This window comes from Caretta caretta, chromosome 4, assembly GCF_965140235.1.
Source record: "Caretta caretta isolate rCarCar2 chromosome 4, rCarCar1.hap1, whole genome shotgun sequence".
In the NCBI taxonomy this organism is placed as follows: Eukaryota; Metazoa; Chordata; order Testudines; family Cheloniidae; genus Caretta; species Caretta caretta.
The window spans coordinates 40968770-40993507 of NC_134209.1; the positions used below are offsets into that span (position 1 = coordinate 40968770).

At 41.1% G+C, this 24738-nt stretch overlaps 1 protein-coding gene across 1 annotated transcript in view; it reads left to right on the forward strand.

Moving 5' to 3' along the window:
* The window catches only part of ARHGEF38 (Rho guanine nucleotide exchange factor 38), a 56034-nt gene that overhangs the window by 14687 nt on the left and 16609 nt on the right, over nucleotides 1-24738 (forward strand). The window contains exons 3-9 of the mRNA XM_048846655.2: nucleotides 2674-2797; nucleotides 11582-11729; nucleotides 14345-14362; nucleotides 19326-19525; nucleotides 20048-20181; nucleotides 22085-22189; nucleotides 22640-22762. Of these exons, the coding sequence (XP_048702612.1) occupies nucleotides 2674-2797; nucleotides 11582-11729; nucleotides 14345-14362; nucleotides 19326-19525; nucleotides 20048-20181; nucleotides 22085-22189; nucleotides 22640-22762 (852 nt within the window). The remainder of the gene's footprint in view (nucleotides 1-2673; nucleotides 2798-11581; nucleotides 11730-14344; nucleotides 14363-19325; nucleotides 19526-20047; nucleotides 20182-22084; nucleotides 22190-22639; nucleotides 22763-24738) is intronic.

Genomic DNA, 24738 nt, shown 5'->3' on the forward strand with positions numbered 1-24738 from the left:
CTGTGTAATCACAGATTACACGTCCCCTCCCCTGACTTTGTCCCATCATTATGGAAGCTCCACTACACCAACTTCCCTAGTAAGGGGCTTGAATGTTATTCACACCATGGTGAATTTCACCCTTGAAGACCGCTTTTATTCAAACAAACTCATCCTGGTTGCTTGAACAGCTGTTGTGGGAAAATGCTAGGCAAGGCAACCCAGTGAGTCCTGAGGTATTTGCATTTTAGACAGTGAAGCTACATGTAAGCAGGATGGATCAGATTACATCTTTCCTGCGGGTCTTACAGCTCAGTTTATACCCATTCTGCTTTTCCACCGAAACTTCAAACTTGCTTGGCTGCTATTCAGAGAGAGCACATTTTCCCCCAAAAACCTTTGCAGTTTTGGGCAAACTGTGTGCTGGAGTACCAGCATTCCCTGCAGGTGGGAGCACTCACACGCTGGTTGTGCGACAGGTTCTGGCAGGCAAATGTAAGTTGTCCTCCTACCTCACAGTCTACCAGGCCAGGCAGCTGCTATATGCTACTAACACAGCTCAGAATCCACACTGGGTCTTTAGCCAGTTATCTGAACTGTGTGTGTACGGTTCCACACGAAACACTTTGCCTGCTTAAGTTGTGCCAAACTATTTCTCAACTGCCTTGACTCCATCTCTCCTGGAACCCTATCTATTTTAGGCATGGCAAAGTGCAGTAGAGGGTTGTGATTTGTGAACCACTCTAACATGTTGCTCAATTACAGCCTGAGGTAGACCCTGCTGGTGTGCTCTGTAAGGTATTTAGTTCATTTTAACCTGCGCCCGTAGGGCCTGTACCACAACACATTAGAGGGGTGTGATCTGTAAAGTGCTCTTATGTGCTTTGCTGGCACCATGTAGACAAGCCCGTAGAAACCCTGGCACCTGCTGGTGTTACTGAGAGGACAACATTGCTCCTTGTCTCTCTTCCTCTCCTCTCTAGCTGCACTCACCAATTACAGTCTTGCCAATGTTGATGTGAGAGCTTTCTTCTCTGCAGCTCCTGGCATTTGGAACCACCTTATGTATCCATTTGCTGCTCTTCATACTGAAGACATTTTTTCCATTGTTTGCTACTTTTATCAGTTAGGCACATATACCAGTTTGCGCCTTTGTCATTATGTGCCCATGTATTTCTGAATACCACGTGCACATTGCATTAGGTAAGGTATCAGAGATCCACTGATAAAAGACAAAATCTTATAAAAACAAGATCACAACCCTACATTTTTAATTTAACATAATCTCAATTTTTTAAAAGAAGGCTTTAAGAATGTCATACGCTTTTAAGATTATTTTTGAGGTGAATAACCACATTTGAAAGCTTGTTTTTTATTTATTTGAGGGCAGACTGCTTCAACAGGAAAAAGAATTGTGTCTAGAAGATTGAGCTAGAGATGAATATTTCACATTTCCTAATGGAGCAAAAATGTTGTTAATCTCTATAATCAGAAATTAACTACACAAGCAATTAAAACATGATGTTGATTCTGTTACGGTAACATGCAATTTGATTCTCCTGGACTCCTTCTGTACGCTGCTATGTAAACACACAGTTCTATTACTAATGGTTCTATTACTAATGGTTAGAAGGACTAGCATATCTGCCAAAATCAACACTGCCTTTAGTTTTCTGCCTTTCCACATACTGGGTAACTCTAATTGTTCCATAACCTTAATGACTGTCCTTCTGTCCATGGAAGCAAGTTGCCAGTGTGAAGAGTATATTTTCAAATCTTTTTTTTTTTTTTTTTGCCTATTTCAAAATAAGCAGTGAGATAATTTTGCCCTATGTATTAAGATTTCCTGTTAGTGTAAATTGGTTTAGCTTCATTGAAGTCAATGAAGTTGTGCCAGTTTGCATCAGCAGAGGGTTTGGCACACAGATTATATTAATGGCTAACCATAAATCTACATATGCAGTGTTGTTGTAGCTGTGTTGGTCCCAGGATATTAGAGACAAGGTGGGTGAGGTAATTTTTTATTGGACCAACTTGGCTAGAGAGACAAGCTTTCAGGCTAGGAAGAGCTCTCAGGCCAGAAGTTGGTCCAATAAAAGGTATTACCTCACCCACTTTGTCTCTGTAATAACCATAAATCTGTTTATTTTAGCCAAAATACACTGCCTTGATTTTACTCCTATCTCCTCACATAAAATGGCCTCTTCTAGTCCAGAAAGGTTATTTGCCTGATATGTGGCACCTATGTAAACAAACAATCAGGGCTCAATTTATGCAGTCTCTATGGGTAACACCATAAAGGGATCAGATTCTCTCATAATTGTCACTTTCAGTTTTACTGTCTTTTTTCTTTGTGAGGAAGTAAGTAAACATTTTAGCCAGCTACAGCTCTTCCTTTAGCTAGCTAATAATATTTACCTCTCTCCAAGACACACATATTCCTTTAGGAATTGTTCAAAATAAGTTTAAATACACTTGATAAAGTGCCCCTTGTTAACTGCTTTAGCCCAGTTGTATTAATTAAAACACTGCACATGTGTCCTTGAAATTGCAGCAAGGATGTTTACATAGGCTTTGGCAAAAAGTGGCATGTCCTGGAGTTTTGAACACTTGAGGCTAAGCAGGAAAAAGCCTGCACTATTCAGTGTCCCTCCTTATGCTTCTATTAGTTGCTCAATATTTGTTTTCCATCAGATTGTTAGGTTTGACGTGGCTGGCTTGTTTAGCAACATTGAAACAGTCCATCAAATATCAGCCAAACTGCTGTCATTGTTGGAAGAAGCCACAGCAGACGTGGAACCACCCATGCAAGTAATTGGTATGTTTATTGTCTTTTTGAATCCTACAAAATGGTATGAAGGATAATATAAGAACATTCGTCCACCCCATACCCTCACCAGCCTTTGTTCTAATCTAGTGCCACTTCCATTGGGAGCAGGCCCTTACTAAATTCCCATGATAATACATAAAAATAAAAAATGTACAGCCTATCTAGTGATGTATTGCATTCACATTAAAGGCTGGATCCTGTAGCCCTTACTCCATCTTTACTTGATTTCAGTGGGGGAGTAAAAACTGTAAAAGGGAGTCCTGACTACAATGCCACAGGTACTAACCACAGGGCCCACTCCCCCCATTTGGTATTTCCTACTAAGATAATTAGGCAAACTTTCATATAGTACTGTGATAGTAAAGAATTAAAAAATGATTGGAAAAATAAAAATATCAAAACATCGTTGTACTGATGTTTACCTGCAATATATTATTCAGCCAAGAATTATTCAGATGTGAGCATGGTGAATAGAGCAGTGGTTCTCAAACTTTTTTTTTTTTTGTGGACCACTTGAAAATTGCTGAGGGTCTTGGTGGACCATTTAATGATCTTTCCAAATGTTGTTTGTACCGTTAGCTAACTATTGTAAAGCGCTTTGGATAAAAGCTGTATATAAAAAAACATAATAATAATTAACATTTTTTTGTTCTTCAAATAAAAGCACACAACTCATTTTAATATCAGTAGTCTTACCTTTCTGATGCGATGCATGTGCCTTCTCTCCCACACCATGGCAGCCCCCAAGCTGGGACTGGGAAGGGGGGGGCAGGGTCTCTCCCTCTCTCACCTGCTGCGGCAGCCCCCAAGCTGAGGCTGGGAAGGAGGGCCGTCACTCCTCAGCAGCCACAGCCCTGGTGCTGGTGAAAGTTGCCTCTTTCTCTGGCCGCCACAGCCCTGCACATCCCAAATTCCCCCCACTCCCTCTCCTCACCCCACTGCCTCCCCACCTACCTCATACTTCCCCCACCTCACCCCACTTCCCCCTCCCACCTACCCCCTATTCCCCCAAAGGCCACCACCTCACTTTACATGTGCATCTTCTCCAGGGTCCAGGCACCTCATGAGTGAAACCACGCCTGCGCGGCTCCACTAATTAGGTGGGTGGCCCTTCATTCTCTTGTGTGCGGCCACCCAGGCACACACCTTAGAGGGAACTATCCGTAGACAGCCTCATTGGAGCTTGCCGACCACAGTTTGAGAACTTCTGGAATAGAGTTCCAAACAGGGTGTGGCTCATGGTCAACAAGGGAAGGTAAAGCAGAAGACAAGCTGTGCATTTATGCCTGTAGTTTGCAGTTGTTTTAATCAGATGGACTGATTACATACATCATGACAGTCACACGTTCAAGAGTTCTTGTGTGGTTTTAAGGATGTGATAAATCCGCTCTTTAGGTTATTAGACATTACAGGCCCATTATGCCGATGCAAGCCGCTGGAACCCTGGAGAATGGGAAGCACCTACTGTGCTCCCATACTGGGAGAGGAAGGTGTTTTGCCTCCATAAGGCACAAAATCTCCAAGGGCACTAGGGTATGTGTGCTCAGCTGTGGCACTTGCTACACTTCTAAAAGCATGGAGGCAGCACTCCCATCAGTGAAAACCTGCTAGGGCTTACTGGTGCATAGGAAGGACAATTCCACCCCCTCACCCCGTCTTGGCCAAAAAGTGCTTCCTAAAGCATTGGAGCAGACTCCTACTGCTTGCATTCCTAAGCACAACCCACCACATTATGGCTGTCTCCTGCATAGGTGCACTGGGAGGGACAGAGGGTTTCCTTGTGCTGTCTTCCCTTCACAGCCAGCCATAATTTACTCCTAAATATATATGCAACAGTTTTATTGGATAAGAAATCCAATTTTGGATAATAAAAATTCTATAAAAAATTTCATATACTTGAAGAGAGATTTCACTTTTAAGTCCCATTTATTTTCTGCATCACTTCCTCGCAAATCTGTGAGGGCTTGCTCAGCATTGAACCCCTCTTTGTGGCAACATCTGAGGATTAGCACCAGTCAGGTCTAATGCCCCCTGCCAATACTTGTTCAAGCCACATTCCTCCTCGCTCTTCTCCTCCTCAGGGAGCTCCCTCTTCATGACTCAGCCCTCTAGCCAAGTCACTGTCTACTCCTCCCTTTCCAGGGTATCAAAGGCCCACTGTATCAGCTGTTCATATGCTGTTTCAGACAGTCTTCTGCTCCACGGCCAGGTCCTATGCCACTTCCCCAGTGGCCAGTAGCCACTCTATGTCTAGCAACTCTTGTTTGCTTGCTCCAAAACTCTGTTGCTGTTTTCCTAGATTCTTTCCTACTTCCCTCTTTGACTACTTGCCAAACTCTGTAGCCTCAAACACACCTCCCTTCTCCCAGGGAGTGACTGCAAACTATTTCCTCTGCAGCACCCTTCTACTTCTCATCCTGGTGGCTTTATACAAGTTCAGCCTGCCCCTGTCCCTGCCCCTGCCCAGCTGGGCTTCACAATCAATTAGTGCTTGTTTTTCAAGCTTAAATCTCCTTCCAGGTGTAGTGGACCAACCTATAAAAAATAGGAGTTAGCAGAAGAGAAAAGCTTGATTAGTATTAAAACACAGAAAAAGAAGTAACATTTATTATTCTGTAGTTTCAGCTTCCAAAATCTGTTAGTGCTTTCCAAAAGTCAAGAGAATGAAACCTGAGCAGCAGAGATGGGAAAGAATTCTTAGCCAGACTATTTAACCATCTTTGTATTTTGTCAACAGCTACTTAATTTCAATGACTAATAAACATTTTGGGGGAAATAAGTTTTTGTTAAATATGCAACACCATTGCCCAAGGTATATGATAATACTTTATGTAGGCTCTGAGTCAGCCAGAAGATCCTCCAACAAAACCAGAGAAGATCAAATTTGGCATTCGTTGGGTTTTCGATTAAGACAGAGGAGATCCTTCTTCTCCTGTCTCAGAATTGCCCCCAGTAGGCAGCACGAGCTCTTTTTAAATTGCCTTCTGGGCATGGCTCTTCTAGCTGCTGAAAGACCAATTCTCATTGGTTCTGCTAGCAGCTGATCCTGCGTGGTCTCTCTAGGCAGCTCCTGAAGGTCTAAACTGACTGCTGTTTTCTCCCAAAAGGTACCTCTTTTGGGTACGGGGTGTCAAGGTGAGAGAGCCTCTAGCAGGGAGGCATCAAATGCCTGGTACATCCCTTCATACCAAGCTTAATTCAGAAACCTTTTGCAGACCCACTTTAATGAAAGCTGTGCACGTAGCTTAGCAAATGTGCTCACCTCCCATACTCAGAACTCAACCAAGCCATTACGCACAAAGAGTAGTCAAAGGGTAGTTTGGGGTTTTTTGTTTTTTGTTTTGTTTTTTCCAAATTAGTCATAAGCCTGAGGCAACATGCTATAGAGAAGCCCCGTGTTCTTGCAAGAGAATTGAAAAGAAACTATAATTTGCCACAGATTTTAACGCAGATGATGCTTGGCCAAAGTACTGATCTTAGTAAGTCTGTATCCTGTTTGCCAAGGCACCCAGCTCAATGTAATTTGATGAGACTGTGCTGTTTGATGGTATTTCAATAACTGTGCGTCATGGTGATTCACACACCTAATAAAAAATGTTGCATTGTATCAGGCAGTTGTTTCCTACGCAGCAAAGGGAGTCAGTGTTTTGAGTTCCTACCGTGTCTGGGAGAAAAGACAAACAATGTCATCAATTTATTAGGTATTTAGCTATTTCAATTTAGCTATGGAAGCAGTATGGACATAAGAGTTAGTTATGAAAATATATGTGGGTCTGGTTCAGATGGATGGCTAAACCATATTGTGTCAATGACTAGAGTGGGCAGGATAGAGCTGAGAAAAGGTGAAAGAGTGATTCCTTCTTGTGACATTAGTTTCTGAAAAGAGGTAGTAATATCATTAGAGAGCCTTTGCCATCCCAAAGGGATAACATGTGAAGATAGCTTTGTTTGTGGGGTTCTAATATTCACTGTACGGGGTGTAAAAACAAGCCCCTGAAAAAACAATTGTCTTGAGGAAAGGGAACAAAAGAGGATCCCAAAAATAATTTCTGACTCTTTAACCCATTCTCCAGTGGCTAGGGGCTAAAAATATATATATTTAATGTAGACATTTTCCCAATGTACAATCTTTCTCTTGAATCTAACCAGTCAGTGTGAGGTTGGGCTGCAGTGCTAATTCACCAGTCTGACACCAGAAATGAGATAGGTCCTGTCTATATTTGAGAAATTTTCACTCATGTAATAACATCAATGTAGTTAGTTACACCAGGGTAAATCCCTAACATAGACACACTTACCCAAGTAAATTGTACCAGCATAAACTCTACCTTATATCAGTGCAGTGTGCTCACTAGGGGTTTGGCCTGGTAAAACTACATTAAAGTTGCCTATTTCTCTATTGTAGAAAGGACCATAATGTAGTTGGTTTCCATTTTAATGTCCCCTGGTTCTTGTATTAAGAGAAAAGGCAAATAGGAGCACCTCACTTTACCTTCTCTAATGATATTCCTTATTTTGTGTACCTCCATCATGTCCCCTCTTATTCATCTCCTCTAAACTAACCAGCCCTAGTCCTTGTCTACACTTAAAACACTGTAGCGGAGCAGCTACACCAACCTATGCCAACTGGAGGGCTTCTCCTGTCAGTGCAAGTATTTCACCTCCCTCAGGAAGAATTGTCTCGTCAATCTACGCTGGGGGTTAGCTCGGCTTAACTGTGTCATTCAGGGGTGTAGTAGTTATATTTACCGAATTTCCTAGTGTAAACCATGCCCTAGTCTTCTTAGGGCTTGTCTACACTTATCGGGGGATTGACGAGAGGCGTTCGATCCATCGGCAGTCAATTTAGCGGGTCTAGTGAAGGCCCGCTAAATGGACCGCAGATCACTCTCCCTTCTACTCCTGTACTCCACCAGATTGAGAAGAGTAGGGGGAGTCAACGGGAAAGCGTCTCCCGTTGACATCGTGTAGTGTGGACCCCGCGGTAAGTAGATTTAAGCTATGTCGATTTGAGTAATGCTGTTCACGTAACTCAAATTGCTAGCTTAGATCGAATTTCCCCTGTGGTGCAGACAAGGCCTTATTCTCTCTCCATGCCTCAGTCTCTTCATGCCTCTAATTATTACTGGTATCTGTCTCTGGACCCTCTTCTTTTCGTGTATCTTTTTTTAGACTGGATGACTAGAACTAAACACAGTATTCCAAGTGGGGAGGTACCATTGATCTACATAATTACCTTATATTATTTTCTGTCACATTCCACACATCATAAAATATTATTCACCCTTTTGAATATATTGAGCAGAGATAATACACATTTTCCAGTTCTCCTCCTCCTGTGTATTTTTTTTCTCTCCCCATTCACATAGGAATATGAAGTTTTAGAAATTTCAGCAAGGCTTCAATTTACCATTTGACCCCTTCTGCCCCCTTCCCTTTGTTGTAGACACAGGAAGCACCCCTGAAAGCTCTGGGGAAAGGTTGTTTCCCTCATTCAAGCCTTTCTGGGGTTTCATCTCCAAGACCAATTTACAGAGCACTCTAGAATGCAGTACAGGAGAGCAGTCAGCTTTGGAGTCCCCAGATTACTCAGAAGACTGAGACCGGAAGTAATACCAGTCCCCAAAGACAACCCAATAATTTGGACTATATAGAGCAGGGGCGGGCAAACTTTTTGGCCTGAGGGCCTCATCGGGTTTCCGAAATTGTAGGGAGGGCTGGATAGGGGAGGCTGAGCCTTCCCAAACAGCCAGGCGTGGCCTGGCCCCCGCCCCTTATCCAACACCCCTGTTTCTCACCCCCTGACAGCCCCCTCCCCAGGACTCCTGCCCCATCCAACCCCCCCTGTTCCCTGATGGCCCTCCCTGGACTCGTGCCCCATCCACCCCCCTACCCTCACTCCCTGTCCCCTGACTGCCCCCGGAACCCCTGCCCTTGACTGCCCCCTGCTGCCCCATCCAACCCCCCCCTTCTGACTTCCCCCCGACCCCTGCCCCCATTCAACCCCCTGTTCCCCGCCCTCTGACCGCCCTGACCCCTATCCACAGCCCCGCCCCCTGACCACATCCCCGAACTTCCCTGCCCTCTATCCAATGCCCCTTGCTCCCTGCCCCTTTACCACGCTGCCTGGTGGCTGGCGATGCTACAGCCGCATCGCCCAGACTGCCAGGACAGGCAGCTGCGGCTCTGCAGCCCTGCCACTCAGAGCATTGTGCCGGCAGCGCAGTGAGCTGAGGCTGCAGGGGAGGCGCCAGGGACTAGCCTCCTGGGCCAGGAGCTCAGGGGCAGGGCAGGAGGGTCCCGCGGGCCAGTTGTGGCCCGTGGGCCATAGTTTGCCCAACTCTGATATAGAGTATACTGGAAGCTGCCATAATAATTTACCTATGTCTGTGTTGGTTGCTTCAGTTCATATGGTCTGGGACAGAGAAGAACTTTAGACTTAGGAAATACATCTATCATTTGAGTCAAATCAGTACATAATCTCTTGTTTAGCAACAACATAAACTCCAATGAATTAATCTGGCATAGTGGCACACTGTACTAATGCACAGATTTTGTGGAGCTCATTTATTTTGTGGAAGTGAGTAACACTTTTGGTCGTATTTGGGAATTTGCTGAGATGAACTGTGAGCCTGTATTTGGCATTTGTGGTGCAGACAACAAAACTGTTGCTCTTATCAGAGGCTAATACACTAAAGGTTGTGCTGAACACTCGCAGCTCCTATTGAAGTCAGTGGAAATTGAATAGTCAGCATCTCAAGGCTTGTCTGCAAGTGTTCAGCACGTGAATAACATAGCTGAAGTTACGAAACTTAGATCGATTTCCCCCGCATAGTATAGACCAGCCCAAATCAGAACTAAGGGAACAGGACCCAGTGAATGTTTATATGGTTTTCCTTGCACTGCTGGATAATAATGGTCTATACAGGGTTAATAGGAAAGTCAGTCTTCAATTAATGTTGCTAGCTGTTGGTATTATCATTTATCACAGAGGATACAGAACAGAGATGATGTAAGTACCTTTGCCTACAGCAGTGGTTCCCAAACTTATTCTGCCGCTTGCGCAGGGAAAGCCCCTGCCGGGCCGGGCCGATTTGTTTACCTGCCGCGTCCGCAGGTTCGGCCAATCGCAGCTCCCACTGGCTGCGGTTCACTGCTCCAGGCCAATGGGAGCTGCTGGAAGCAGTTTGGGCCGAGGGATGTACTGGCCCCCTCTTCCAGCAGCCCCTATTGGCCTGGAGCAGCGAACTGCAACCAGTGGGAGCCGCGATCAGCCGAACCTGCGGATGTGGCAGGTAAACAAACCGGCCTGGCTTGGCAGGGGCTTTCCCTGCACAAGCGGCGGAACAAGTTTGGGAACCACTGGCCTACAGGATTCTGGTAGATTTCTGATTTGTGGTCCTACACTAAGTGAAATGAACTTTGGTGGTCTTATCTCAGTCATTGTTCTTTCCCTATTCACACCTTAAAACCAACACATATTAGACAGCCCAGTTAACCTTCTCTGCTATGAGGAAAAAAACAGAGTTGTTGTTACTGTGGAAACGGAATCACTTTCACTTCAAGACAGAGTGGTTCATACAATGAATTATGAGATGGAATGCAGTGGTCAGGCTGAAAGGCAACACATACACTGCACTTGACAGCACTGTGCTTGACCTGTGAATGGGGCGATGGATTCCAATTAATGTATCATTCTGCTTTTAACTTTAGTCATTATTACTATAACTCCAATGGAACCTTCTTGTTTATAAAAGGAGAAGAATCTGACTGGTTGCCACACAGGTGTAATTTTTCTATAAATGCCCTATACAGTAGTTCACATTATAATTATTATTTATTATGTGCATTATAAGGTACATCTTGCTGGCACCTTGCTGGCACCATTACTTAGGGTTAGAATTACAAACAATAAAGCCACTCAGGAAAACAGATGTACTCAGCTTACTGTCTCTTTCTAACAAGGAAACCAAGCTAGGAGGTTTATGGTGGGGGTGCAGGCTGAGGGAGTTAGGCACACAAATCCAATTTATATTCAATAGGAGATGGAAGCACATTTGAAAATCCCAAATATAATTCTTAATGGTAGAATAGTGTAGGGTGTGGAGTGTGCAGGGAAGGGTATGTAAGCGTGTTCCTTTATCCTTTTCCATTTTGGTTGCATGTAAACCTAAATGGTATATAATAATGACTCCAGGCCACAGTATTTCTTTGGTTCTCAGTGATGTGAAGAAAAACTCTATCCTGGGCCTCAACTGTTGTTACTTCAGTATTCTGCAGAACAAATCAAAAGAGACAAACAAATAGACTAACAGGAGGCTGGAGTCATTATTCCTGTTATGACCCATTTAGGTTTATATGCAGCTGAAAAAGCATCAAAAAGAAAATTAGCATGCTTACGTTCCTTCCCCCTGACGCCCACACACACCACCATTTTTCCTTTAAGAGCTAAACCACCCAGTCTGGTTTACTTGTAAACTGATGGGGATTGGGCACGTTGGGGGAAGTGGAGGAAGCGGGGGAGGAAGAGAGCATTTCATACCTTTCCCTGAGGGAATTTTTGTTCTTTCAAACTGTTATAATGGTGCCCAGCTATGACAAAGATGAGCAACTGAGAAAGGCATATGATAAATAATGCACATACACACACAAGGTAGCTTCTAAGGAGAGTAAAGTGGAAACCAGCATTTTTAGCTCATGACTAATGTTGTGGAAAACGCCTTCTGAGATGCTGCTGTCTGGCTTGACATGCTTTGTTTTTCTCTTTAACAGGGGAAGTGTTCTTGCAGATTAAAGGCCCACTAGAAGACACATATAAAATCTACTGCTACCACCATGACGATGCGCACGCCATGCTTGAATTCTATGAAAAGGATGAAGAACTGAAACAGCATTTAAAACACTGTGTACAGTCCTTAAAGTAAGATCTTTTCAAATGATGATTTCCGTCCATAGTCAGCTGCCTAGCAGGGAACATTTTAAATGGATGTAGATGAAAGGTCCCCTGTAAATCCGGAGTTTTATGAGGCTTGCTGGGAGCTCTGGCTTAAGCTGCTTTCATGAAAAGATGACAAGCCAGGGGCCATGATTAGATTTCTTTCTCTCTAGGATGGCCAAAAAATAGCACAAGGAAGGTTTCTCTTCCCTTAGCATCAGTGCCCATACTGGCAGAGAAATGCAGTATCATAAACGGTGTTGAGAGAACCTTGCCCAAGACCCCCAAAGACCTGTCACACACTCCCCCATCTGCTATAATTCTGTCAAATGTGCGTGCACAGAATAACATCACTGGAATTAAAATGTCACGTGATTGTAGCTATTTGCTTTCTCGGACAACATACTCGTGCTTCTGTCTCCCTACAGCTTTCTCAGGCTACAGGGATTAGAAGTGACTGCACTATTAGCTACTTTGTGTTGTGGGTGTTAGAATTCACAGTTAAGACATGCTGTGACTGCCTGAATGGCAAGTGAATTTGCTCAGTTCCACAGCTTCAATTTCCAGTTCTTTAGAGAAGTTCTATTCAGAGTTGGCATGGAACAGGATAATGTGACTTAATCCTAAACCTAGCCATGTGAATCTGTGTCATCTCTTGATGTAGAGCACCTCAATCCCAACCCCCAAATTCACTTTCCGTCTCTATTGTGCCATCTAGTCCAATGGCCTGTCTCTGATCCTGGCCATTGCAGGATGCTTCTGTGGGAGGAAACCACCATAATGCATTTAGTTACTGGATTCCCCAATTCAGAGCTTTGCTAAGCTTTTCATAGCTGGAAGTGGCTCTAAACTATATCACTATGATGTCTTTTTCCCCCACTTTGTTCTTTCCTGCTTAACCCTTAATCTTTTTTCAGGAACTAATAGAAAAAAAATCACTATGTGTATTGCATTGTGGGTTTTGCTTTTTCTCTTCCTTGGTTTTGTTTACAGTGACTAAAGGTAGCAAGCAGAACATTTATATCCACTTCAGCAAGTGTCAGAAATGTTAGTAAAAAAAAAAGAGTTGAAAGAACACAATCAAAATGTATAGCTGTATTCATCTGAATCTGTAACTATCCTGTAGAGAGTATGGCTCAAAAGGAGGAATTAACTAGAGTTCCTACTAAATAAGGCTTAGACTCCTTTCCTCCATGCAGCATAACACATTCAGATGCCCACAACTGTTATTCTTGCAAAATTTCACTTCTTAAAAACAAAGACATTTTTGTTTGAGCAAAGAATTGCTAAATTTAAAAAAAATACTGAAACTGGATCCAAATGATTAAGGGGCGGAGTTGCTGCTTCTCAGCTGAGCTGTATTGTACAGTATTAAAAGACTTCCATATTAGGACTGTTGTGAGGTTTGTACTCTGCACACCTGTGCAGGCACACTGTATTTAATTACCCTTGTCCAGTCTCTTACACTGCATGCTGATTGCAGAGGAGTTCCAACATGCCAGAAATTCCATCCAAATTGTAGGTCATGCCTTGGAGACATCAGCATTAGTAAATTCTGTAGAATCTTATAATCCAGTAGTGATATTGTGCATTAGCTTAGCCTATGAAATTAATTTTGTATACATTAAATGTTGCTGGTGATCACCTGCTTTACTTTTAGTCAGAAGCATCTTGGTTACCAAAGAGAGCTCTCCCAAAGCTGTCACTGCAGGAACATTGCAGCACTACTATATCAGCTTCCTGATGCTCAGTTAGTCAGCTGCAGTTGAGGGGGCTTTGTGGTGGACAGCCAGACCGCAGTGGGTGATGATGTTGGGAGGGAATATTGCTCAGCTCTGGGCAACAGAGAAGTCAGGTATTAAGAGATGCTGAATTTCTGATTCTAATGTGTTGTTTCACTAAACATCCTGTCCAATGGCCAAACTTCTTCTGTATGTTAAATCATACCTTTAATAAAATATCCCATGTTAATGTATCTATGTGTGTTTGTTTCCAAAACATTAGCACATATCCCTGCATATTTTTGGTGTATAAATTCATAGTATATACACATCTGTTGACTGCTTTTGAAAGTTAATCTACAAAAAGAGTCTTTCAGGAAGTAAATCTTTAATTGAAAAAAAAAAAGGGAATCCTAATAAAAATACAAGGAAACGTATATTCAAAAAGACTAAAATACACCGTCCATCTTTCATTCTTTAAAATTTTATTTCTATTTAAAAAGAATAGAGTGGACATATATAGAGCCCAAGAATTTACACTCTTTCTTTTATTGATTAGTGATTTTGTAGCTAGGACTTAAGCATTAATTACTGCTCGCACAGTACAGCAACTCCCTTATATAAACTCTCTATGAGATGGTTGAGTTTTATCACCAAATCCTGGTTTATGAAAGTCCTTACCCATTAAGGGCTGTATTTTCAAGAAGATGTAGGGCCAGATTCACTGGTATCCACTGGCTGCTTTGTGAAGTACCTAGCTCAACTGGCCAATTACAGTTGCTTTGTGTCACTGAACACATTAGTGAATTTCGCCCATAGTCTGTATATATTTTTTCTTAGGGGGAAGCTAATACTTGTTTTGTTTTTCTCCTTTTGCAGAAAGATATATGAGGAAGAGTAAGTATCATGCCAACTTTTTTGTTGTTTTTTAGAAAACAAAAAATGTTTAAAAATGTTTAAAATTGCATGTATGGAAATGTTCAGAACAAGAGCATCATTTTAGTACCAGGTAATCCTGTGCAGCAACAGAAATTAGATTTCTCCTAGACATTGGTGAAAAAGTCTTTGACTTTTAATTTTTCCTAATCTATCTGGTTTTCTAATTACTACTGTACCTGCTTTGCAGTATTTTTCAAAACTGGTTTATGAAGCTACTTAATCTGGTTCCCAATCCTGCCAGAGTCCTTAATTTTATCGCCTCCCTTCAGAACAGATGTATTTCTGTGATTCTAAAGCATGCTTCTCAAATAAACCAACAACAGTGCTGTCCTTTGAAATCCTACACTAGCACAACAATGATCCAGGTGATAGAGATTTGAGCTCTGGATTCAAAACCCCTCTAGACTCTTCTCAGAATAAAATTCTTTCTGAGCTACTGACTGACTCTCCTGCCTTAAATAAGGCCATAAAGAAGGGTACATTCCTAGACTGTAGTTTTAGGAGACCCACAAACCAAGGGCCATCAAAATGGGACAATTCTGAAGATATCTTGGGCGAGGAGTGGGAGAAGAAAGTGCTTGAACTGAAAACAAAATTTACAATCTTAGGCAAAAATACTAATTCTGATAGAGAAGAGGTAAAGTTATATTGCTCTGCTAAAATTGCTGTTTTAAAGACCTTATCGGGATGGAGAAGGAACACTTGAAAGCCAGGAAATTCTAAGTTAAGGCTACAGTTATGAAATAAAAAAAGCAAATAGTTGAAAGTGTGAGTGTGTGTGTTTATAGTGTGAACTGGCCACACTGACTTGAACTGCACTATCATAAATTAACATGCACTTATATCCCTCAAAGAATGTCCCGTAGAAACACTAAATTGTGAGTTTCTCACTGAGTTTAAATTGATCAAGGATTCATAAGCAGTTACCTCTGAGTTGCCAAACTGTGCCTGGTGCTTGTGTGGTTGTGCTTGTGACAGGTGCAAGGAGCCATTCTCCTGCGTAAGGACCAGACATAATCATAGTCCAGGTGCTTAGGAATGCTAAGGAATATTGTAGTATGTGCAGGGAGCACAGCAAATACCTTCTCCTGGGGTGTTACAGTGTCATGCCATCCCTTCCTCAGGACTGTGGTTACCCACTGAGCCCTTACCTTGTAGCAATTTGAAGGAGGTTCTGTGGCCTGCAATGTGCAGGAGATCAGACTAGATGATCCCTTCTGGCCTTAAAGTCTGGGAGCCTATAAAAAGAAGGATTGTCTCAATGGGATCCATTGCTTCTTCTTCCATTCCTGCTCTACACAGCTGGTTTATCCTGATTTAGAAAGTACACTGGTGTTTACCCCAAGCATCTCTGAGGTCACTGGAACAGTAAGGCTACAGATTGCTTTCCACTGTAGTATAACAGGGAAAAACATAGTCTTCAGTATTGAAGCATTCTCCACTTCGCCATCAGTTGGATGGGTTACTCCAGCTGGACAATCAAATATAACTGAATTCTGCCCTCACTTATACCTGTACAACCTCATTGAGTTCACTAGTGTTGCATGGTGTAAGTGACAGCAGAATATGGGCCATAGTGATTTATTTGCCCTGTAGATTTTGTGAAACAGTGAATTTGCACACACAAAAATAATGTTTAAGAAACATTACAAGTTATGACAAACACACACAGCAATAAGAAAAGGAGTACTTGTGGCACCTTAGAGACTAACCAATTTATTTGAGCATGAGCTTTCGTGAGCTACAGCTCACTTCATCGGATGCATACCGTGGAAACTGCAGCAGACTTTATATACACACAGAGAATATGAAACAATACCTCCTCCCACCCCACTGTCCTGCTGGTAATAGCTTATCTAAAGTGATCATCAAGTTGGGCCATTTCCAGCACAAATCCAGGTTTTCTCGCCCTCCACCCCCCCACACAAATTCACTCTCCTGCTGGTGATAGCCCATCCAAAGTGACAACTCTCCACACAATGTGCATGACAATCAAGTTGGGCCATTTCCTGCACAAATCCAGGTTCTCTCACCCCCCCACTCCCCTCCCAAAAACCACACACACAAACTCACTATCCCGCTGGCAATAGCTCATCCAAAGTGACCACTCTACCCACAATGCGCATGATAATCAAGGTGGGCCACCCCCAGCACAAATCCAGGCCTTCTCAACCCCCCCCCACCACCTCCATACACACACAAACTCACTTTCTTGCTGGCAATAGCTCATCCAAACTGACCACTCTCAAAGTTTAAATCCAAGTTAAACCAGAACATCCGGGGGGGGGGGGGGTAGGAAAAGACAAGGGGAAATAGGCTACCTTGCATAATGACTTAGCCACTCCCAGTCTCTATTTAAGCCTAAATTAATAGTATCCAATTTGCAAATGAATTCCAATTCAGCAGTTTCTCGCTGGAGTCTGGATTTGAAGTTTTTTTGTTTTAAGACAGCGACCTTCAAACTGTCAAACTTAATGTGACCCCAACTCCACCTTAACACATTTTCTGCTAGTGTGTTCCACAAAAGAATTATATATTTCATAAAGAGAGCATGCCAAACTTAAAATTGAATAGTATATTTTTCCTAGATTGACACCACAACTATTTAGACGTACATATCCATGCCCCTACCCCATCCGTGACTTTATTTTGTTGCATGCAATGCGGAGGGTTGTGCAGTGGAACCTGATGCATTTAAACCAGCTGTGTTTACATGACTGCAAAACAACAGCGATGATTTGCAATGAGATTACTGCAGCTACTCATGGCACTAAACTACTTGCTAAATTCATGATAAGACTGGGTGGCTGCAGTGGCATTACAAATGAATTATCAGCTTAATTTTCTGCACAGAAGATGTCACAAGTCATTACACATCTGTTTAAATTGTGTGGCAATGCAGTGTTCTCATTGGCTGCAGTGTATTCTAAAGGGGTGTATTAGAAACAGGACTAATCGAGGGAGAGTGGTTATCATAAAATGATCTTACTGAGTAGAATTAGATGAGTTGAACTTTGTGGCACTTTGTGCCGCAGGGAGTCATCATCTCATAACAAACCTACTATCTTTCAAACCATATTGCTAGACTGTGTCATGCAGATATGTGAACAGAGGGCTGTTTATCACTTGGGCGGCTGTCCAAAGTGCAACTGTATGGAGAGAAGACACTTGAAGATTTCCATTCATGAGGCAGCTTTTAAAAGATTTGCATTCATGGAGCTTTTCAGGAAAAACAATAACAATTTAAGATTATTTTTATTCCTGCTGCCAGAAGCTAAAAGAAGGGAAAACAGCTTTATATTTGATGCAGAATAAATGGGGAGGAGGAAGAGAAAAGAGAAATGATGAAAAGGTTTGGGGACATCAAGAGGCTTTAAAAAGCATTTACTGTTAAAACTCCTTTTTTCATGTAGGACTTTTTATACTGAGTGCCTGCGTGTGAGAGATGGCTTAAATATGCAGATGCCTCTTTTCCAAAGCATCCAAATCATTACTTAATTAGTCAATAGTGCTCCAGTATATTTTTATAAGTGGAAGCCAAAGTTTTCTTTCTTGCTTTCTTGCTTTCTTTCTTTCTTGCTTTCTTTCTTCAGCTGTGTTTGTGGCTGACCACAACAAAAGTTGGCAGTTGGCAATATTCAGTGGGTATTCCCTCTATGTTCCCTTTATTTTCCATTAACCCAGTCCCTTCTCATGCTCAAACATTCTCGCTCACCTCTCATTAAATCTCACGTAGTTAATCTCATAGAACTTTTTTCCTTCCAGAAATTCTTTCTTTAGGATGTAATGGAAGCACTGCTCTGTGTTTCTGTCATAAAAAGCTGCATTACAGCTAGGGATCCTGTCGTCTTCAGACTATTATCAATAGCTCCCTCCCTCCTTTAAAGTGCAGACCTACAAGAAGGTCCCAGCAGTTTATATATGATTGCTACCAACATGGGGTTGTTGCAGTTTCCCAGTGTGTCCAGAAATTTCTTTCCTTCTCTTTCCCCTTGGAAACACTGTCATGAGTGAAAAGGCAAACAGGCCCTTTTTACCCATGTGCTGCAGAGGAAGCAAATTACCCCAATATCTTTCCATAAAAGAACCTGCAGAAAGAGGTGGGAGCAGGGCTTTAGAATGTTTGCCACTTGGTGGGATGGCTTGTGTGGGAAAGGAGGGAGTCACAGCATGATAGGAATGGGGTCAAGAGATCCAGATGGCTTGGATAAGCCTGGGGTAAACATCCAAACTGGAGAATCCAGACCAAATTTTGAATCCTTTTCAAATTCGCCCATCACTAGCTGTAATCCACCAATCAGCAACCACAGCTACTAGAATCGACCTTATCACTACTGCAGCAGAAAGTATAACAAAGGACTATGGTTACAGAGGCAAGCTCAGCGGTGTAAGGTACACAATAGTGGGTGTAAATAAGGAACTTTGAATTGATGTCACTTTCACATTGAGGTGCCAAAATGAGGTGTAATATGCCTACTTTAATACTTAAATGTTAGTTATTTTTCCTACTGCATCCCTCTCTCCCAGCTCCTTGGTGTGTAAAGTGTACCATACAGACTCCTTTAGCCTCAGTGGGCCAAATTCAGAGGTTAGGTAGAAATTATATGTTAGTGAGTAGATGAAAGTCTAAGAAAGTCTAAGCTGGTATAACTTTCATAATGAGGGAGCCAGAAGAGGTTTTCAATTTACCCCAACCCAGACTCCCCACTGACTGTGTCTCCTAATCTTTCAATTTAAATGGGAATTGCACCTGTGTCACTGAATGTAAAACTAGGCCCCAGTTTTGACATCTTCGGTAATTAAAAAATCAACTGTAGGTTTAAAAAGGTAATAACTTCACTGACTAGATAGGACTATGCATTTTTTTCTTCTTAGGGTTGCCATTTTACATGACAGTTCTGTTTGTTTGTGTAAATAATAGAGGAAAACCGAATTTAATGGACATGGGATCCCTGATGATCAAACCAATACAGCGTGTGATGAAATACCCATTGTTACTGTGTGAGCTTTTGAATTCAACTCCTGCTTCCCACCCTGACCACAAGGCACTGCAAGATGCCTTTGCTGCTGTGAAAGACATTAATGTGAACATCAATGAACTTAAAAGAAGAAAAGATTTAGGTAGGGAACAGAGATGGTATATTCCTTTCTCCTATTAATTGTATTCACACATTGTAGATTTTGGCTGGTGATTATGGGAGATGGTTTCAGCTCCAATTATGTTACCAATTATGATATTGTTTTCTGGCTTTATCTGGGCTACAAAACATGCTGGGTTTTGAGATACATAACTGGTGTATAGACTGCATTGTAGTCTCAAACTTAAAAACAAACATCCAGGTTGGATCACTAGGGATGTAAACTTCAAAAATGTGAAAATGAATATAGTACAGTATTGCATATAACACATTATACTAATGTCAGTGATGCTACTGCTAACACTAATAATAGTTAATAAAGATATTTTTAAAGACCTGCCATATTTAAGCCTTAACTTTACTACCTCTTTCCAGCAGTTTCACACAAGATTACAGCAAGGGACATCAAAGTCTCTTGTCTCAAATGGTCTTATATTAGAGTGCAGAGCTGTGTTAGAGCCCAATGAATTTAGATTATTAGTGTTGTGAAATTCTCTCTCTGCAGTGTTGAAGTATAAGAAGAATGATGAAGAAGAATCTCTTAAAGAGAAGTTTTCCAAACTGAATATTCACTCCATTAGCAAGAAATCCAAGAGGGTTACTAGCCATCTGAAAATTCTGACGGGGGGAGAGCCTCAGGTACTTAGTCAGCCATTTGCAAATTTGCATTGAGGACTTCATAATGTCACTTGTTTTACGGTATTTATCATGTAATTTCCCATGTGTCACATCAAAGAAGAAAAGATACTATGACCCTAGATTGAAAGGAAAACCTCTCAATGTGTCCTCCATCTTTTCTTTTGGATCTAGCCTTTTCTACAAATCTCTGACCTGCAGCACAGAGATACTGGTCAGCAGTTCTCACCAAATGAATATGGAGGTCAATGCTCAACAGATGGGTTTGTAGAAGATATTGTAGGTGCGGGATAGCTACAGAGGGCATTTTCTGTGCATTTTATTCAGCATCATTCAGGCCCTAGTACATACACCAAGACCACCAAACAAGACTTATATGCTGATTAGTATGGGCAATGAGTTTTCCCCTACAGACTTTCTTTATATACCATAAAGAAGTAAAACATAAAAACCTTTGACTGTCAAAATGAATAGATGACTACACATTTTTTAAAATAAATCTGCTGCAGTGTGTTGAATGCAAAGAATTAAAACACTACTTTATTGTTCCATTGCCCTAATTAAATAATTATTGGTTTATTGGAAAAAAATTTCAGAAGCACCTAAGCCATTTAGGAGGCTAAGTCCCATTGACTTTCACTGAGACTTAGGCTCCTAAGTGACTTAGGTGCCTTTGAAAATGTTATCACAATAAATAATTTAATTAGGGCAATGAAACTATAAAGAAGTGTTTGAATTCTTTGCACTCAAGCCCCATTTTTAAAAGTATCTTGGGTGCTTAGGACATTGTGTCTCAATGAAACTCAATGGGACTTAACCTCCTAAATGGCTTAGGTGCTTTTGAACATTTTACCCTGTATACTTTACTATGATTGCTTATACAAGAACATTTGCCCTTTGAAAGGTTACCTGCAGCCTTGTGCCTTTTTTCTGTTTTCTTTCTTTTTGAGGAGACATTTCTCTATCCCCATCCCCCACCCCCACTTCCCATTTTTTTTTACACTAGAAATTCAGATTTACTTCTGTTTTTCCTAGAAGGCTCCATGGCAGACTGGAGGATTAATAGGATTATGATATCAGAGATAACCATACAGTGAAATCGACTGAGAGGGGAAATTATTTTTATTCAGTCTGTTAGAACTTCCTATTTACTATTTGTTTTTGTTAACACCTTTTGAATTCTAAAAACTTGAGAATCACTTTGGAAAAAAGATGCCTTTGTTAAAGATTCAGCGTTCCCTCTCCTATAATTGGAAGCTGAGAAAACTCATGACGCACATCTCTGAGTCTTTCAATGACTCTGACAGTGAAAGCAGTGAAGACTAGACTTGACAGTTCTCATATTTCTAAGGTAAAAAGCAAGCAGAAATGAAGAATTTAAAAAAAATCCAGACTTTCTTTATATACCATAAAGAAGTAAAACAACCCCTTTAGAGATAATGGGACTGTAACATATACAGGGCCGCACAGTGCTACAGAAATAATAGCAACAAAATTTCTGCACAGGCAGTTGCCCACATCTGCATTGGGGAACACTGGAGGAAGCATGGCTATGATGTGAAAAGACTTATGTTGTTACCTATCATTTCTTGCCCAAATTGTATAAACATAAAAAAGGAGGGAGTCACTGATAAACATAGATGTGCCTACAATTAAATAACTTCATGCTACCTTAATGCGCTGCAAAAATCAATATCTTTATCATACACATTCCAGTATCCTTGCTTTTTCCTCTCTTTAGACCTGATAATTGTAAGTGGGTTTGGAAGAGTTACTGCAGTACAGTGATCCAGCTTCACAGAGAGGAATTCATAGGCTTTTCTTTAGATTTTTTTCTAGCAGATCTCTGTCCACTCATTTCATTAGTTCACTGCTGCCCTAACCATCATGTAAACATCTATTTCAGGTGAAAGACCAGACCTTTAATAAGGAGGAAAAGCTATTTAGAAGTTTAGAAAAGACTGTGAAATTTTGTGTGAAGAATATTTCATTCTCCCTACAACATCTACAGGTGGGTATACCATACACCCACATCAATATGAGCTAAGCACACATAAAACATATATGTGAGCAGTTTAATACACACTTCTCACAGTGTCATGTAATACCAAATCCTAAATGCCCTGCACACATGTATATGACCCAAAATGCAGCAGAAATGAACAAAGGTGAATTTCACATTTTCTGAGTAAGCCCTAATGGTGTGGAATAATCCGCTAAATTGAATGGTGATAACCTTGTTCCTTGAGAAATGTACAACAAAACTGGACAAAACACGGGATAATATATCATAGGAAACAATCTTGCACTGGTAAGGGATGGTCTAGATAACCAAAGAGATGTAAGAAATGGAAAAGGCCTATAATTCAGTGAATATTATGGCAGGGTTTGCATGAACAAGTATACTGTACTACAGCAAATTATCCATCTATTTTAATTTTCCCACCGTTTTCCTTTCTAGGATTCCATGCTTCTAGCTGCACAGAATATAACTGAACTACAAGGTATTTTACACAACAAAGATGATGAAGACAATGGCTGTTCAAAAATGCTGAATAACATTGGAAACCCCTGTGAAGGATTTGTAAGTTCATGAGACATGCCAATATCACACAGCTGTCAAAATGTATGGGCTGTGGGTCATACATACAAATACAGTGAAGGGAAAAGAGCAGAAAAATGTAGGACTCCATTAGAAATACTGAGAAAAATATAATTTTTCAGTTAAGTTTCTGTAGGAAATAAAATAATTTAAGTTACAAAAATTCCTGTCAGTTTAAGTACAACGTAAGCTGGATCAGGCCTCTGCTTAAACTTGCAGTGTTGCCAATTCACACAATTTTATAATGAGTCTTATGATATCTGGTGTTTACTTAAACCCCCAGCTCCTGGAATCATATGAATGTGTGGGAATTGCAGCTTTTCTTTACTTTTCTTATGTACATTTCTATCTCTGGTGGTTGCAGAGAAAAAGATTGAAAACGTGAGCTCTAACATTTAAAAAACAAACAAACAGAAGGCAAATAAAAAAGAACCCAGTATACATATAATTTTTAAATCTTATGATTTTTGCGGTCTGACTTGTGATTTTTGAATTCCTGGGATTGGCAATACAGGCTGGAGTACATCTTTCAAGGTAGGGAAAACTTCTGCCTGAACCAAGCTCTCAAGCTAAACTAACACTTTCAAGCCAGGGGCAAATTTTATATCTCCTTACTCTTACCCCTCCTAAACTCCAAAAAGCCGTCCAGTTCCCTCCACCTAACTCAAAATGGAGTCCCCGTACTAACAGCATATACGCTCAGTGACAGATCACTCCATCGCAACCAATGAAAGGACTACTAGTTATATTTTTTTCCTAAAAGATAAGTTGTTCCATGCCAAAACCAAACCACCAAAACTGGCTCTGTAACTGCAATTCTATTTCCTTTCTAATTCCACCATTTAAAATAATTGCATCATTTAAAAGTATATTTTAAAAAATAAATAAAATAAATATAGTGAAGAAAGGAACACAGGAATCGCCATTCTGGCCCATCACAATGGTCCACTGAGTGCAGTTGGTTTTGCAATAGTGGCTGGTATGAGATGTTTCAGAAGAAGGCACAAGAATCTTCTCAGTGGACAATTATGGCATAACCTGTGCAAAGGGGAAGTTTCTGCCTAACCTCTGTAGGTTAGAAGTTGGGCTCATGACCTGAAGCATGAAGGTTCATATCCCTTCTAAATTTTTTTTATTCTATCTACTATAACTGTAAATGTTTACAATATCCATACAGATCTATTCTCCTTTTAATCCTAGTAGGAGTTTGGCAACAAGGATATCTAGAGCAATACGTTCCAGGGATTAATTATGCATTAGGTAAAAGGGTATTTCCTTTTATGAGTTTGAAACTGCTGCCTTTCAGTTTAAATAGCCCCTTGCTTTTATATTGTGAGACTAGGTAAATAGAAGTGCCTGATTTACCTTCTCGATCCCATTCATTATTTTGTATACCTGAATCATGTTCTCTTTTATTCATCTCCTTTGAGAAAAGTCCTAGTCTTTTCAATGTCTCCTTATATGGAAGTTTTTCTATGCCCGTAATCATTTTTGTTTCCTGTCTCTGACCCCTTCTATCACTGTTATATCTATTTCTGAGGTATTCTGACCAGAACTGAATGCAGTATACCAAGCAAGGGCATATCACTGATTTATATGATAGAATTACAATATTTTCAATCCAATTAGTTATACATCCCAACATTTTGTTTGCACTTTTGACCACCATTTCACCAGGAGCACAGATTATCATTGTGCTGTTTCATGTTTTTTTCCTGAGTGCTTATAGTTGAGAACCCAGCTATGGGGATGAATAGTTTAAATTATTTCTTTCCATGTGCATTACCTTGCATTTGTCAATACTGAATCATCTCCCTAGCCCTCTTAGTTAGGGCCAAATCAAGAATAGCCTCTCCTTTTCTGTGCTCCAGAACGAACAGTTCCAATAAACAATTGTTTAAGGTGCTAAAAATTGCTTACCTAAGCATTTGTCATGGAAAGCTTTCTCCACAGAACAA